We start from the raw sequence: 17,306 nt of genomic DNA on the forward strand, positions 1-17,306 counted from the left end.
AAACCTGTTGTGATTCATAGTGCAGACAAAAGACCAGCTAGTGAGGATGACTTGTTAGCTCTAGTACCATGGAAACCGAGCATCAATCTAAGTGGGATAGGCCTTTCCCTTCCCAAAAAAGCTGAAATTTCTATTGTCCGACTTATTAGAAGGAAAAATAAGTCATGTTGCTCCCTCCAAGAAGGTAAAAATGCCGAAATTCGCTACTAAATTTAGTGCCAAATCTCTGGGACTAGTGGAGGCATCAGGTGGTATGTTGGTGCCCAAACCTGTACAAGTTGAGCTTCTAGGTGCAAAGAAGAAAAGAGGCCGGCCTTTGGGGTCCAAAAATAAAAACCCCTCTAAAGCAAAGTAAGTTCTTGTTGAAGAAGTTCTGAGTGTGCTGTTTTCAGGTAAACCTCTTAACCTTAGCTTGAAGGGCAAGGAGAAGATATAGGTTCTTTCTTTCATGTTTTAGGCCTATAAGCTATGTAAAAAAATTTAACATAGTTATAGGCTCGCTTTAAATAAGTGAGTGATAAGTTCAAATATAGTTAGTCTATCCTATGTACCACTGCTCCTCCACGAATCCTTGTGTTGTCAATTGTTATGTGACAGTGGGCGAGAATGTAATGACCTTCTTGGCATGAGTTTTTCTATCAATGAAATTATTATTAATTCAAAAAAAAAAATTAAAAAAAAGGAGGCTAGATATTCTAAAAATTTAGAACTTTGGGTTCTCGATTCAAATTACTAAGCGCTAAATCAAAGTTGGTAGCTTTAGAGTAACATTTAACACAGTACAAAATTAAAAGCAGAATCAAGAGATAAAAAGGAAGAAGAAGGAAGTTGGAGAGATTACGTACATTAATGAGTTAATTTACGCTGATTTTCGTCCCTCTACGTAAAATCAATTAATTTATGGGGGGAGGAAAAGGAAATTTACAATGATATTGACCATTTAAAGCTTTGACTTATCGGATTTCCTAAATAATTTGATTTCTTTTTCCAAAAAGAATGAAGAGAAATGAAAAAGAGAGGTATATGATATATCGGTTTCCCTAAACAATTTGATTCCTTCTTTCAAAAGGAAAGAAATTAAATGAAAAAAAAATGGAATATGGAAACAAAAGGCACTATTAACGTTTCAAGGTTTGTTGTCAATGAAAATTTAGGTGCCGTGTGTTTGTTTATGATCATAGCTTTTCATTATCTTTAAACTCGATTCATAAAATGAATTTAATTAGGATACCTTTTCCTAAAATAAATTATTTTTTCAAAAGAAAAAGGAAGTTGCAGGGGAAAATTAATGAAATCAGTACTAAACCGAGGAATTCACAATTCTAGATTTATATATCCCTACAATCCTACATCTTGGCCAAACTACATACAAGTCTCTCCTCTGCAATTGGTACAAGTAGGACTCTAATACTCTTATCATATAATTATGAGTGATTCATCCATCCCTCAAATGGCGTTCTCACCCTTTATCGTACCCGATTCGCCAGACCAAGTCAAAGATGCTTGTGACGAGAACGAAGCTAATTCCAAGGACGTTATCATGTCCAACAAGACCACCGAGCAGACAAAAAAGAAGAGGAAGAAGAAGAAGAAGAAGACAAGGCTTGCAGAGGAGACGAAGCAAGTCGACATCAACGGACCTGAAAAAGAAAATCAGTCTGTTGATGAGGAACAAGACCCGAAAAACAAGAGGGTGAAAGTAGCAGCTTCACCGGCTCCAGAAGAGAACAAGTCCAACACCAAATCGTCTTGTGCTGGAATAACATGGAGCAAAGACGATGAGATTGTTATTTTGGGCGGCCTGATCTCGTTTCAGGGAGACGAGAGAGAGTATAAAAGCAAGGAATTTTATGAATACATAAAGAGTCGCCTCAGCCAGGGAGATTTGAACCAAGTAAGGGACAAAGTAAAATCCCTTAAGAGAAAATATATGGGGATGCAGAATCAGACGTTCATAGAAACTTTCCAGAAGGGGCGTTACCAAGAGATGAAGGTGTTCAACTTGTCCAAAATTTATTGGGTACGTACGTCATACTTAATTATCATATCTTGTCGATGATGCATTAACTAATACTTGTTTGTTAATTAGCAGGGTAAGTTTGATGCTGCTGATGATGACAAATTAAACAAGGAGAAGGAGGAAACAATACTAGTGCAGGTGGCTGACGATGAGGAGGAGGAGGAGAATGAGGAGGAGGCGGAGGAAAAGGAGGAGGAAACAATACAAGTGAAGGTGGCGGACGATGAGAAGATGATTGATGATGATGATCAGAGCATGCCAAAGATTAGTGGAGTTCTTCGTCGTGGTTTGAGAGACCATTTTCGGAGAGAGCACTTTGATCACAGGTGGGCTGAGGAGCAGGACCTCGAGGACTTGGAGAACAAGTGGAAGGCATACAAAATTGCTGAGGCCAAATCGAATTTGGCGGAAGCCCATTTTCGTAAAGCGCTCAATTGCTGCACACTCAAGGCCTACCGGATCTTTGGTTATCAAAATAATTCCTAGCGAAATGCCAAAAAAAAAAAAAAAAAAAAAAATTCCTAGCGCCTTTTTATTATCTGCCCTTGTGTTTTTGTTTGGATTTAATTTGTCGACAACATGTTATTAAAAATACGAAATTTTTTATCGTTTTTTCTACGTCTAATTTATAGTTAATTTGTTTGATATATATTGAAGAAAGAACTGAACTCTTAAATGATAGATTATAAAGAAAGAGGCTCGATAGAAGAAAACATACTCAATTTATAGAAGAAATTAAATAAAGGAAACCAACTCAAAAATTGAAGGCAGTCGGAGGACTTTGCTCTTAATTACCATACAAATTTATTAAATAACAATTGATTTAAGAAAACTCTATATTGGGATTGTGACAGAACCTGCCTGAGATTTCACCCTAAAATCTGAGGTGGCCTTGCGAGACCCACCTTAGGAATAACACTACTGAAAATTCGGCAGAATCACCCTTAAAGATGGACTACCCAAAACTTGAGGAAAACATATTTTACACTTCTAATAATAAACATCATCCTCTACTCCTGGAACCACTATGCTCCTTAAATCACAACATCTCCAATTATACAAATACAAGTCTCAACTAAATAACATTAATCCCACAGGTTATCAGAGCATTCTAATGAAGAAATAATAAATCAAGATACAAGTAGGTTAAACAAGTAACCTACAATATCAAATACAACAACAGCAAATGCTATGCCCCGAATCCTACTATGTGATAGAAGCATAGTAATGCGACGTTTTAATAGTTAACTCCTCATATTTCACTAAGTTATTTCCTTTACTTAGGGCCTTAGGGGGGTGTATTCAATCTAGATTTTAAATGATTCTGTTTGATTTTTTATAATCCGTGGATTGTCATGGATTTTGCAGAATTCATGGATTGTTTTTATTCCATATGAATTTAAACAGATTCTAATGTATTGTATTTTGTAAGATTTGTTTGGATTTTGATAAATTCATGGATTGTTACTTTGAAGGGTTTCCTAATTTGCATGTTGCATAGCATCAAAAAAGAATTCAACTCTTGCATTTTTGCTCGACTAAAAGAAAAATTTGAAGCAGATAAACAATTGAACATGATGAGATCGAGATAAACAATATAGCTTGATGGGATTTGTTGGACAACATGTATTAGCATTTCAAGCCATCTATTTACCTTTCTATTACACTCGAACTAGTTAATGCATCTCCTTATTTTGTAATGTTATATGCAAGATAAGTTCAGTGTAGAACCAGAAACAAAGTACTCCTCTCATAAGTAACAAAATATCTCCATCATTGTAACACTTGTAGTAAGCTCTTTAGTCAAATATGGCTCTGAAGGTACATGAGGAAGAATGACAATAAAGTTCTAGGTACATTGGAGCACACGACAAGGAAACGAGCTTAAAGGCATATGAGAAGCATGTGAGACGTTGGAAATGACAAGTAGAAGGCACAAGGGACGCAGAAATGAAGAAATGAAGTATTCCTGATCCAACTAGGAAAAGGAATCCCAGTCAAAGTAGGAACCCGGAGTCAAATATGAAATAAGCTAGGAGAAATGGCGAAAAATGAAGAGTCCTAGTTGGACTAGGAAACCTACTCCTGACAGGAAAAGGAATCCTAATGAGACAAGGAGTCCCAATAAGGTCCCAGAAACTTCTAGAAAACATCTCGATCAAAGAGTCCTGATTGGACTAGGAGTCCTGATGACATGAGGAGTCCTTATTGGACTACGAAACTTAATTGCATAATGAGTCCTAATGACACTAGGATACCTAATTGGACTAGGAGAGCCCAAGAACATTCAAAAAGCATCTAGAAGAAGTCCAAAACGTCCTATACAAAGGTGATATGGATTGGGAGTCATTTTTGACAAGAAAAGATAGATAAAAATCAGATTTGGAGTCTGTATTAGACACAGACTAATTTTGGCCGAATTTCAATAATGACATCTCAATTAAATCCTAAATGCATGATTGTGGTCAAAGGGAGACTCCTAGAGATAATGAAGGAAAGTTTTAAGGAGTTTACATTCAGAAAAGATGAAATTAAGTCCAGATACGTTCCTGATTGCATTAAAGCTTCTTTGGCCAAAATAAAGAGATAAAAAATAAAAAAATATTCATTTAAATTCGGCAAGGGTTATCTCTCTAAAATCAAGGTGTAATTTTACTTAATTTTAGAGGATTCTCATTGGTCGGATGATGCAAGAATGCTGACATGGAATTATTTGATTGGTTTAAGTTGTGTGGACCAAATAGATAATTCCTGGAAATTAAAAGAATGGTCCAGAAGGCATGGACGTCCCCTATATATAGATGCGCCCTTGAGACGTTTCAATCATCCATTCTTTCATTCTTTCACACACCAAAGTTCTATTCCATTCTCTAGTCTTCAGAAGAAGGCCCATCCATGGCTTATGGATTTACTTATGTATGATTCTCATGTAATTTAATGTCTTTTAGGGTGTGTGGTACTCTTCTCATGCCTAAGATTTTTTTGACGTGATTTACCTAGGATAGGTTTAATGAGGCCAGTATATGCACACTTGTAGTTCTTGTATGTTTATGGAGTGTTCTCCTAATAATAATATTATGCTTTGTTCAAAAAAATAATAATAATAATACGAGATGCTATAACGCAGTGATAATTAAACATAACAAGAATACGAATGGATGCAAATACGCATCTAAAGAAGCATCTAATATAAGCCGGGATATGTAAAAATTTATTGATGATATGATTGACCATAGTAGAGCAATCTTCCATCAATGTAACAAATAACGTGACCGACCAGAAAAATTTCACACAAACCTTACGTCCAATAGAGCTTAATCTTCCACCAATGTTGTTTCTGGTGACTTCTCCGGGTATGTCAGGCAGAATGCTATACCCTCTAGCTTCATCATGGGAAAGGTATTTCCCATTTCTTCAATGTGGGATGCATTTCATCCCTTTGCAGTTATAACAAGCTCTGGTGTGTATCTTGGGGAGCACTACAGGGCAGGTTCGAGGCCTTTGTCCACCAATGTGTCGTCCCATGTGAATACCACCATGGTGGATGTTGGACCTGGCCCCAGATATGGTACTGCGGGGTCTTGCGGGGTTTTGTGATAGTACCAAACCTTGTGTCAAGTATGTATTAGCATGTACAAATGTTACTTGTGGTATGACCGATTATAATAGGGAAATCTCTTATTAATGTAACCGTTGATATGATCAGCGAAGCATGTTCTACAAAATCATACGTTCAAAAAAAGGAAATCTCCCACTTTTATAACCAAAGAACCAAATGACAAAGAAGGAACCACAAGAACTCTCCGTCCTTTTCGGATCTCATAGGGATTCATCAAACTTTGGGTTTTCAAGTTTTTCTTTCGTTGCTCCCATGAGGTGGCTCCTTATAGGAGCATGAAATGCTATGTTTATAATGTTAATCTCTCTAAATTTTGCTCAGTTATTTTATTTTTTTTATATATTTTTAAACTTTATTTTATTATTTTAGGTGTATTTTCAAAGAAAAGGAGAAAAAACGCATGAAAGGAAAATTCAGGAAATCTGCCTGTGCAGATCAGTTAACTTTGACAGAGCAATGTGAGAAGCTCACTACGAAAGATGATCTTTATATGTTGAAACCCTTGGATGTCTAGTTTCCAGAGCTTTTTACAGTTTGTTAATATCATTTTTCTAGAAGAAGTTATGGTCAATTTAGTACAGCAAGGTCAAGCTGCGCGTGAATTTGACTTTTGACTGGAATTTCTGTTTTGAGGCCTAAATTACATCAGAAATCCCATGGATGAGTTTGTGCTTCATATTCCAAATAATATTGTACATGTGCCGTAAAAGAAGATTCTACAGTTGACGTCAAGATCAAATTGGGAAGCAATTACAACTTGTATGCAACAAGGAAACAAGAATAAAAATCCGATTTGGATTCTTGATAAGAGATTTACATCTCTTTTGGCCGAAATATGGAGATAAATATAAAAAAATATTCAACAATATTTCGGCAATAATCTTCCTAGATTCATGGTTGCTTTCTAATTACTTTTGAAGGCTTTTCATTGATTAAATGACACAGAAGATGTGACATGGATTTATTTGATTGGTTTGTATTATGTGGACCAATTGATTAATGGGATAATGACCATTTACACAATTTGAGCCTAAAAATTGCTCACTTACTCCACTAAGAGTTTTTTACTCTCATTTACCCAATTTAACATTTAATGACAGTTTTGTCTTTCGTATGATTAAGAAACTGTATAGATGCCACTATTTCCACTCTCTCCTCACTCTCTGCGCTGCCGGCACCCTCTCTCTCCTTTATATCTCCCTGATCTCCACCTCCAGTTTCTCTCTCTCTCTCTCTCTCTCTCTCCACGCCGCCGGTACCCTCTCTCTCCTTTCTCTCTCCCCGATCTCCACCTCCAGTTTCTCTCTCTCTCTCTCTGATCTCCACCTCCGATCCCCGACCTCTCCGGCTCCCTCCTTGGCGGCTTCTCGGCCATCACCGCCGGCTACTCCATCGTCGAGCCCTAGGCCTCCATCATCTGCGACTCCGTCGCCATCGTCGTTCTCATCTCGTTGCCTTTGGGTCTCCCCTTGGCAGTGATGACCGGATAGGTCACGTGCTTGTCGTTCTTCTCGTTTTGCAGGAGGTCCTTGACCAGAACGACGACCTTTCCGATCTTGGTCTCGCCGAAGGTGCGGTCACAGATGAGCTTGATTTTGATTTGGAGGCGGTCGAGGACGGAGTTGTCGAGGGTGAACTTAAGGGTGTGGTTCCATTTGGGGTTGGTGTCTGCGTCTTTGTGGATGGGGGTGCGGAGCTTCTGCTTCCTGACGCCGTTACCGGAGACGGAGACGACGGCGTAGACATCCATCTTGGAGAACATGTTCACGCCCTTGATGTCATTTGCGCTGAACACCGTTATTTCCAAAGGCCTACAATCCATTGATGATGAAGATCAAAAAGATCGAATCGGATATTGTTGAAGATCATATCCAATTTTCCTTTTTACTCTTTGCTACCCACAACATTTTCTGGGTGGTCAAATTTTATTTTATTTTATTTTTTGTGGTAAACTGTGAACTGTGAGAATGGAAGGGAATTTTGCCAGTTGTGATTGTTTTTTTTATATTATGATTTGGTTGGCAATAATAAGATTATGGGGATGCAATAATAAGATTACTGGGGAGCAATAAAATATTTATTGGGGTAATAATAAGATTATTTATTTGGATAAACCTCCGAAAGCTTTCAAAATTAAAAACATCTTCATTTTTCACTAATTATTGATCCCCAATAAACTTGTTATTGGGGGGGGGGGGGAGGCAATAACTTTTTTTATTGGGGGCAATAATATGTTTATTGAGGGGCAACATTATGATTACTGGGAATTATTAGGGGGTAATAAAATCGGACGCCAGAATCCGGTCACCAGTCCGGTAGCCATGTGGTGTTAGCTCAGTGGTTAGAGCACCCACTACCTATGTACGAAGTCATGGGTTCGAGTCACCATGGGGGTAGGAGTGAAATCCTTTGATCTCCTTTAGTAAAAAAAAAAAAAAAATGTTCGAACTATATACATAGGTATTTTTCGCGTACTATAAACATCCTATTTTTTACTAACTATAGTACTCATCTTGTTCTCTACACTTCTCAAAATCTCTGAAAAACCCACTCTACTAAATCAGAATCTCATTCATTCCAAAGTTCCTCTGGTTTGATGCTTTCTTCGGATCCTTTATCTTTTAAAACTAAAAATAGTCAAACCACAACTCCACATATCATATACCTTTGGTGGTTGTCCCGCTAAAAATTTCAATGTGTTGTAAATATTATATGTATGTGGCTGTCCACTATAAATACTCATTAGTTATGTCCTTATGATGTAAACACTACTCCTATATAAATGGGTCTAATGAGAATGAAATATACACTTCTTCTACCTTCTCCTATGTTCTGTTTCTTTGTTCTATCTCTCTTATTCTCTAGTTTATAACACGTTATCAGCACACATTTCTTATTTTTTTTCTTCTTCTTTGAACTCCATGATGATTCTCAAGCGTTCCAGTATGAGTTTTTTTCTTTCTCTCCTAGATGAACATCAATTATTTTTATGCGCTCGTATAATTTATAGATATTTGATGTATAATTGTTGAAAATTTATATTTCCTATACGACATTGAGAACTACATGTTCCAATAGTCAAGACTCGAGTCCACTAACTAAGTAGTCTTAGAACCTATGGCTCTACAGGCATCACAAGAATGTTTTTCTCGTGTTTTCCCTATGGGATCCATTGTTCATATTTATGAACACTTTGAAACTTTTGTTTCGTATATGAATTTTTTATGATTTTTCATAGAACATACAGTTCTAATACTTATGCATCCTCATACGGCTGTAGATGTGGCTACGGTAATTTTTTTTTTTTACTCATTTGTCGCATGCCCAAACATTTAGTGGCACTTTACCAAGCCCTCCCTAAAAAGGCAATAAAGCCGAAATCAATTATATTGATCAGTCAAATCCCCTGAGATTCATCTGAGCCATTAGACAGTACTCCACTCAAAACCGATGATATTTTGTGGATAGTGGAATACATGTTGATAACATGATCAACGACGGTGTTCTTCACACCGATTAATTTTAAGACAATATTTTGGCACCGATTAAACATAATTACATTTCATTATCTTTATCTGTTTAATCACATTTATTACGTTTAAATTACCTTTATTACAATTCTTAGTAATTGAATTTGGCATTTGTTGCAAGAGTTACAATTATCATGATAATGTTTCAATTACCATTATCTAGTAGTTATTGCTATTAATAACTCATTTTAATAGCTCATTTTTATGTCTTATGATTATTTTTGTCATATCTACCTCATATGATTTTGTCGTTTGTGAAAAAATAACAAAACAATTTTCCATCACTAGGACTTGAACCCAGATCTTTTTGAATGAGAGCCAAATATCCTAACCAACTAGACTACAACAAATTTTTGATTATTTTGTTATAATATTATGTTAATGCATGTATAAGTTATTGATTCTACATGAATACCTCTCTATTTTGGCATATGCTACTCATGAATTGGTATCAACAATATTAATTTTGTTTCCAACAATCAAGATATGCATTTTCATGAGTTTAACGACTTCAATTTGATTTTCTCTTATTATTTGATTTAATAATTTGATATTAAATTATCAATTTATAATGAGATCGAAACTACATGTTTCTTGATCCAATTATATGAGGACTAAATTCCTCCATTGATTGTTATACAATCAAATAGATCGAAACCTCTTGTTTCTTGATCTCCATTTATGTCAGGACTTTTGTCCCTTCTCTTTATAAGTACATATGAACCTCTATTCACTCCACTTTTAGAACAAGCTTCTAATTGTGAAGACTCGAGCCCAATGTTTTCCGTACAATATTGTTGATGCAAAATGTCGTTTGCATCAAGTCAACAGGGTTCCGTTGAAATCCGAGGTGGAAAGTAGTGGGGTAGGATCTTGGATGTGGGGTTTATCTTCTCTCCATGGGGTTGACTGGTTGATTCAGCATATGATGGCAGATGTCTTGAGGTCCAGGGTGAAATTGATCTTGATATTGAAGAGAGAAAAAGGGTAACTCAAATAGGCACCAGCATGGTGCCGGCCTATCAGGTTTCGATGACCAAGTCAGAAAGTGAGAAGGAGGAGAAGTTCTTTGGTATAATGGAAAGTGATCGAAAAATTCCAGAGGCCCCAGAATGAAGGGTCCTTCTTTTTATAGGGCTTGGAGGTGGTTGAGGTACAGTGTTGAAGCATGGGCTTGGCCCCGAAAATAAGGGTGTCAGCTCCTTTCTGACATGCCACCAGCATGGGTTTGGCCGAGTACGTGGGTGGCAGAGTGGTTGACAGATGTCACCATTTTGTGGTCTCTTCTAATCACATCGTTCTTTACCCACGTTCATGGCCATGCTGGTCATGAAATTGTGACACTTGTTCAATTAGGTGAGATTTGCTCCTTGATTTGAGTAAATCAAGCCCTTGTGAGCAATCTCATGTAGAGGAAGGCTCTGACAGTCCAACTGAGCAGTGCTAGTCGATCATGACATTGCAGACTTGGGTGATGACTGAGCTATAAGAGTGACCTTCCAGCTCTAAGATCCATGACATTCGAGTAATGAGGGTGGGAAGTCGATGCTAAGATTATTTAGTTGTAATGTATGACGAACATTTTTGTTTGACATTTATTATTTTGTTATCGTTGAAAAGTCAGAATCCCTCGTGGACAGTTTGACTTTTCAACGCATCTTACGTGTACAAGGTTTGAAAAGTCATAGACATTACCCTGTCTGTTTATACCTACACTAGCAAGGCTATTTGCTACATCACCAAGCATAAGTAACACCCTCTTTGGGACACCCACAAGACATGGCAAGGCCCAACCGCGACATCCATCGTGTAGCCCTATGTTCAGGCTACGCCACGGTATCCGGAAGTCGCAAATCCGTCGCCGGGAAGCCACCTTTCCGGCCTTGCCAAGTTGCCTCCGCAACTAGGTATTCCTATACTAGAATAGTTGTTTGCTTGTCCTACATCGAAAACCATGTAGAGGAGATGGCTTCCTTGACTTATAAAAGGAATGCCTCCTCCCACAACTCAATGGATTCCATTACACCTCTTGTAATCTTGTTGGGCCGCAAGGCTCGACACACTAGTACACATTCAAGTGGACGTAGTCTCCCGCTCATGCGGAGGCGAACCACTATACATCTCGTGTCAACTCTCTCTCTCTCTCTCTATCTCTCTCTCTAAAGCTAACTAGAGATCCCACGGATCACTAACGTTAACATTGGCGCCGTCTGTGGGAAGCCGGCACACAAAGGCTTCGTCACACTTACCATTGAGTTAAGACATCTCAACATATCCGTAGCGGCAACTTGTGCCATCGGCCAAGTCAACGCCGACCATGGTCGGTCAACGCCCATCATGGCTTGATCAACTTTTGGTCAACGCTGACCATGGTTGGTCAACGCCAAACTCAAGAGTCAACGCTGCACTATTCAAAAAAAAAAAAAAAAAAAACTGATCAACATCACCGCAGCTCCGCAGCTCCTCTTCCGAGCTCCGCCGAGCAGCTTCTTCCGCCAGCTTCAGCGCCGCTGAGATCCTCCGCCAGTCTTTGGTGCACCATATGCAACAATTCACTGGCCATCTCCCGCTAGCAAATCCCAGAGGCAAAAACTTCGGCGGCAAAACTTCACAGGCAAAGCTTTCTCCGCTGAACTCGGAGCCTCCGCCGATCTCCGCTCCGCTGAGTTCCGAGTCTCCGCCGACCTCTGAGTGTCCGCCGAACATCGATCTTCCGCTGAGCTCAAGTGCCCAATCACCGCTGTCTCCGCCGAGCTCCAAGTGAGCACAAGGCTCCGCTCCGCCAGACAAAGCTTCCGCCAGCCAATCCTTCCGCCAGCGAGTCTTCCGCCAGAGGGATCACAGAACCGCCACCGGCCTCTTCTGGAACGCTACCGCTAGCACCAGCACCGGCCATCACCGCCAACTGTGGCCTCCGCTGAGCTCCGAGTTCTGCCGGCCTTCTTCCTCCGCCGGACTTCTCAGCTGGACGAGCTTCTTCCGCCGAACTTCGACCTCCGCTAAGCCCAGCGGCCAATCCCTGCCAACCCAGCTCCGGCCATGTCTTCTGCTAGCTTCCATCAGCGGAAATGCCAGCTGCCATCAGCGGCAAAGCAGGCTCCGCTCTGCCGGCAAGTTCCGCTGAACAATAAGAGCAACTCACCTCCGCTAGCCGGTACGAGTCTCCGCTGGACTCTTGCTTCGCTCCGCCAGACTTCATCTCCGCTGAACTTCAGCTTCGACACCAGCGCTCTCCTCTGCCGAACTGGTCCTCCGCTTCACTAGGCGTCTCCGCCACACTTTGAGCAGCCGCCAAACTTTCGGACCACCACCAGCGGCAAAAGCTCCATCTTCGCCGGCATCTTCCGCCCAACACTATCAGCGGCAAAACCTCCGCCGAACTTAGCCAGCGGCTCCGCTCGTATCCATCAGCGGAATCTCCCTTCCGCTAGGCAAGCCTCCAGAGCATCATCCTCCGCCCGGCGGGTCTCGGCCGAGCTCCAGGTTTGCCATCTCCGCTGAGCTCTGGGCTCCGCCCAACTATCCCACTCCTCCGCAAGGCACAGCTCTGCCTACCTCAGGCCTCCGCCCACTGCAGGCCTCCGCCCACTGCAGGCCTCCGCCCAACTTCGAAGTTCCGCCCAACTTCGACATCGAAACACCGCATCCGCCAAATAAGTGCCTTCCTCTTATCTTTACGCCCTTGCAATTTGAGCTACCGTTGATGCCATGACTACACGTCTCTATAACCCTTAAGCATGCCTACAACTTGTTATTAGCAGCTTTCCCACAAGTACATGCTACACACATACATGCTTAAATGCACTTTCTTGAGACATGCATCTCGAAGCTTGTGACACTTATAGCTCAATTAAACATGCTCGGATAAGCACTTGCGAAACGGTTACGACTCGCTTGGGTATCGAGTACGGCCACGACTGCGCTTGGGCCACGCCTCGCATGCTCGCACAGCGCCTACACACTCAACTACACCCAACTCGCTCGAACACCTAACTCGCTCCGCTTATCCAACATGCTTTAGTTACGCTCTCGGTTCACAATGCTTCGTACATGTGGTCTAGCCTCCGGGCACCACACTTATTCACGTTTTCTTACATATGGTCTAGCCTCCGGGCTCCATGAATCTTTGGTCTACGATCTACCGCCATGCGGCAGGGCGACGCCCCATTATCTCATGCACTTCATACATTAGTGCACCGCCGATGTAACTACATATGCGAATTTTTGTGTCTTTTGTGATACAGGTGTGCGAGTCCCTTCTTGCTTGCGGAGCTCGGGGACTTGTAGGGGCCGTGCGCCTCTCGGATATTACTTATGCTTGATGACTTCATGATTTGAACTCCCCAACCAAGAAGCTACTCTTACTCGGGGACTTCGGGGACTTGTTTATACCAACACTAGCAAGGCTATTTGCTACATCACCAAGCATAAGTAACACCCTCTTTGGGACACCCACAAGACATGGCAAGGCCCAACCGTGACATCCATCGTGTAGCCCTATGTTCAGGCTACGCCACGGTATCCGGAAGTCGCAAATCCGTCGCCGGGAAGCCACCTTTCCGGCCTTGCCAAGTTGCCTCCGCAACTAGGCATTCCTATACTAGAATAGTTGTTTGCTTGTCCCACATCGAAAACCATGTAGAGGAGATGGCTTCCTTGACTTATAAAAGGAATGCCTCCTCCCACAACTCAATGGATTCCATTACACCTCTTGTAATCTTGTTGGGCCGCAAGGCTCGACACACTAGTACACATTCAAGTGGACGTAGTCTCCCGCTCATGCGGAGGCGAACCACTATACATCTCGTGTCAACTCTCTCTCTCTCTCTCTCTCTATCTCTCTCTCTAAAGCTAACTAGAGATCCCACGGATCACTAAAGTTAACACTATCCAAATTCCGACACGAACAAGCCCCCAGTGCCTCGGCCAACCGAGTCTTGTGTTGGGCGGGGAACTTTATCAATTCTCACGGGATTTGGTTTGCTCTTTTGGGTGGTTTTGCAAACTCTTGATATTTGCGGGGCGAAAATTCTTCTAAAATTATAATACTTTATATGCTAAGTGAACATAATTTCATAAGGAGGAAAATTTGTGAAAATTTTCACAAAAGGATATATATATATACATATATATATATATATATATATAACTTTTTTTTTTTGAAACAATATGAGATGATATATATTTAGTTACGTATATCTAAATAGTGAGATTGTTTTGGAAAAAATAGTGAACTATAAATTAACAACACATATGGCATGTTCACACGTTCACATATATAAAATAGTCAAATTAGATGTGAATACCCAATGCTCAGACATATATGGCTACTTTGCTTCATCACATGATCATAACGTGCCATAGATTTGGGGTGGGGCCAGGAGTATGCAAGCATGAACGTAAACATGCATATATGTTGTTTGAAAGTGCGAAAGTGCGAAAAGTATTCTATGCACCGACGGTGTGCCATACACCGACGGTTTGACCGTTGACGTGGTGGGCCCCTGTGTCCACATTGGTTTTTCCGTCACAAAGCCGTGAGCCTACCGTTTGAAGTAAAAAAAATTATTGGTTCTGCAATGCGCAGTAAAATTGAATCCATGGAGGTAGAAAGGGTTGAGTTAGGTTGAATTGAGGGTTTGGGGTTTGGCGGAGGTCGGAGCGGGTAAGTACCTATGACGGCGAACTCGTACCGAACTGACGAACTGAAGGCAGAGTCCTATATTGATAGCCGATGGGGTATCCCTGTTTCTGAACATCATTGCGGAGGCTGACGAAGGGCCAGTGTTGATCATCTGTTGGAGCGACCCGTCATCGACTTCTAACGGAATTGAAGGAGGACGGATTCCGGGACTGCGGGAAGGTTACGAACAGCATCAGTCGGATAAGTAAGTAATTGAAATTTGTTGGCATAAGTTTTATTTTAATCATAATAAGCAGATCGGAATGTGATTGCGAACAAGTTGTATATTTTGACAGTAGAGGGAAATCTTAGCTGGAATTTGACATGAAATGGTGAAATGGGTTTGACAAGTAAGGTGGTATTTGCAGAATATATGAAGGCTGCCTACATACGGGCATTAATTTGGTTGTGTTGTTTTGGATGGATTTGACGGTACCTGGTTGTGAATGACATAATATTGTGGTTGTATATATTGATATAAATTTTGTCCAGTTCTGTGATTTTGTATTGAAAGGCATATGTTTGATTCGTTTACAGATGCATTGTTATGTAATTTGAAGTGCTTGATTATGGTGTTTTAACCCGCACATAAATTTTAACTTCCATCTCCGACAAATATATTTCAATTGAATACAGATGTTTTTGTGCAAATAAAACTAGGACAGATGTTGCATTTGCAATCATAATATACGAGTAACAGAAACATGAAAATCGGCAGGTAACTTGTAGAACTGGATTCAGTCATTCTCTGTATCTGGTGATGACACCCTTATGTGTGTCTGAGTAGATGGTACTGTTCAAAATATGAGAACATGAATATGCATGAGGAGGGACCAAAATCTGATTTATAGTTTAGGCATACATGACATTTGGTTCCATCAAGTAACTGTCATTCCTGTTGTAACTGCATTTTCAGAAGGAATGAGGATTAGATGAATATGTACAAGTGTATTTAGCGACCGTGTATTTAGGTGGAGACAATTAGAAACTGGTATACCGTGTATTCTGTGTTAATTTAGACAGAAGAGGAAATCTGTAGTTATCAGTTGATTGAAATATGGTTTGTAATTGGAAAAGTAGTAATATTATCAACACTGAAATATTTTTGTTTGTGTTCAGGTTAGAGATGGAGGATAGTGATATGGAAACAACAACTGGTGAAGACACAATTTCCGTGACTGAGTTCAAGAATGAAGGAGAAAATGAGGATTCATATTCTGACGACAAGACCTTTGAAACCAACATTACAGAGGGTGGTGAAACTGTTGATTGCACTATGTTTAGAGGGAAGCCGTACAAGGGCCTGACGTTTGAGGATTTGAAAGATGTTCGGTTTGACACCATTGAGGAAGCAGACAAATTCTACTTAATGTACTCAGTTGCGAAGGGGTTCAGCATGAGAAAGCATAAACTGGATTGGAATCGACCTAAAACTTATGTGGCGAGGAGAGAACTGGTATGCTGTAAGCAAGGTCTATGAAGAGAGGTTGTGCGCAACCCAGATCGTAGCGAAGGCATTGGTTCACATGTGAAATCTGTTAATGAATCTGATATGGAGAAGGGCAATCCGGACAAACGGGTGAGAACATCACTGGGGGTTGATAATGATACAAGTGTAGGTACGTACGACGTAGAGAAGAAAGTTTGCAGCAGGACTCGGCGAATATCTCGTAGAAAATGCCCTGCTAGGTTGACTGTTATTTACTGTCCGCAAAGCGGTGCATACTATGCATCGGCATTTATCACCGCACACAACCATCGTTTGGCTAGACATGAGCATAGGCAGTTTCTGAGGTCCAATCAGAAGGTTGCGGACCATGACCTGGCTCAGGTGATTTCGCTGAGGAAGGTTTCTGTAGGTACTGCGCGTGCATATAAGTTCTTAGTACACCAAGCAGGAGGTTATGAGTTTGTTGGATTCATGCTAAGGGACCTGCAGAATAGAATTCAGACACACCACGCCGATATATTAATGGACGGGGATGCACAATCTTCTGTGACTTGGATGAATTTGAAAGCCATACGGGACACCCCAATTTCTACTGCATATTCAGCGCGGACGAGAAGGGCAGGCTTGCAAATATGTTTTGGCGCGATGGACAGTCATTTCGTGATTACAATTTGTTTGGGGATATTCTCATATTCGACAGCAGATACAAGACAAACATCTATGGCAAGCCGTTGGCTGTATTTGTTGGAACCAACAACCATAGAGCAACAGTTATGTTTGGTTGTGCCTTGTTAGTTGACGAAATGGAGGAAACATACGATTGGGTGTTGAGAGTGCTTCTTAGTTCGATGAAGGATAAGAAACCTATTTCTGTGATCAGTGACAGCGATAATGCGATTCGTAATGCTGTTGACAATCTGATCTTGGGTGCAAGACATCGTCTATGTGCATGGCACATTGGGAAAAATGTTTGTTCTCATCTGAATGACGACGACACCAGATGA

General features: G+C 40.7%; 3 protein-coding genes across 3 annotated transcripts; 2 read left to right on the forward strand and 1 right to left on the reverse strand.

The window, feature by feature from the left end:
* Window positions 1–1,458: 1,458 nt before the first annotated feature.
* LOC133719916 (probable transcription factor At2g01370) lies at window positions 1,459–2,632 on the forward strand. Its single transcript, XM_062146105.1, has 2 exons — window positions 1,459–2,020; window positions 2,093–2,632. The coding sequence occupies exons 1-2, from the start codon at window positions 1,541–1,543 to the stop codon at window positions 2,504–2,506; spliced, it is 894 nt and encodes a 297-aa protein (XP_062002089.1). The 5' UTR covers window positions 1,459–1,540; the 3' UTR covers window positions 2,507–2,632.
* A 4,409-nt stretch (window positions 2,633–7,041) lies between these two features.
* Window positions 7,042–7,461, reverse strand: LOC133723287 (protein SRC2-like). The gene has a single exon (XM_062150101.1). It carries the CDS (start codon window positions 7,459–7,461, stop codon window positions 7,042–7,044), a length of 420 nt encoding a protein of 139 aa, XP_062006085.1.
* Window positions 7,462–15,556: 8,095 nt separating this feature from the next.
* Window positions 15,557–17,306, forward strand: LOC133723288 (protein FAR1-RELATED SEQUENCE 5-like). The gene is made up of 4 exons (XM_062150102.1): window positions 15,557–15,570; window positions 15,972–16,308; window positions 16,414–16,848; window positions 16,956–17,306. The coding sequence occupies exons 1-4, from the start codon at window positions 15,557–15,559 to the stop codon at window positions 17,304–17,306; spliced, it is 1,137 nt and encodes a 378-aa protein (XP_062006086.1).

The sequence above is a fragment of the Rosa rugosa genome, chromosome 7 (genome assembly GCF_958449725.1).
Source record: "Rosa rugosa chromosome 7, drRosRugo1.1, whole genome shotgun sequence".
In the NCBI taxonomy this organism is placed as follows: Eukaryota; Viridiplantae; Streptophyta; class Magnoliopsida; order Rosales; family Rosaceae; genus Rosa; species Rosa rugosa.

Coding starts and splice junctions, on each gene's coding strand:
- LOC133719916 (XM_062146105.1), top strand. CDS start 1,541: ATGTCCAACAAGACCACCGAGCAGACAAAAAAGAAGAGGAAGAAGAAG. Junction 2,021..2,092: donor ACTTGTCCAAAATTTATTGG/GTACGTACGTCA, acceptor GTTAATTAGCAG/GGTAAGTTTGATGCTGCTGA.
- LOC133723287 (XM_062150101.1), bottom strand. CDS start 7,461: ATGGATTGTAGGCCTTTGGAAATAACGGTGTTCAGCGCAAATGACATC.
- LOC133723288 (XM_062150102.1), top strand. Junction 16,309..16,413: donor ATGTGGCGAGGAGAGAACTG/GTATGCTGTAAG, acceptor GATATGGAGAAG/GGCAATCCGGACAAACGGGT. Junction 16,849..16,955: donor ACGGGGATGCACAATCTTCT/GTGACTTGGATG, acceptor CGCGATGGACAG/TCATTTCGTGATTACAATTT.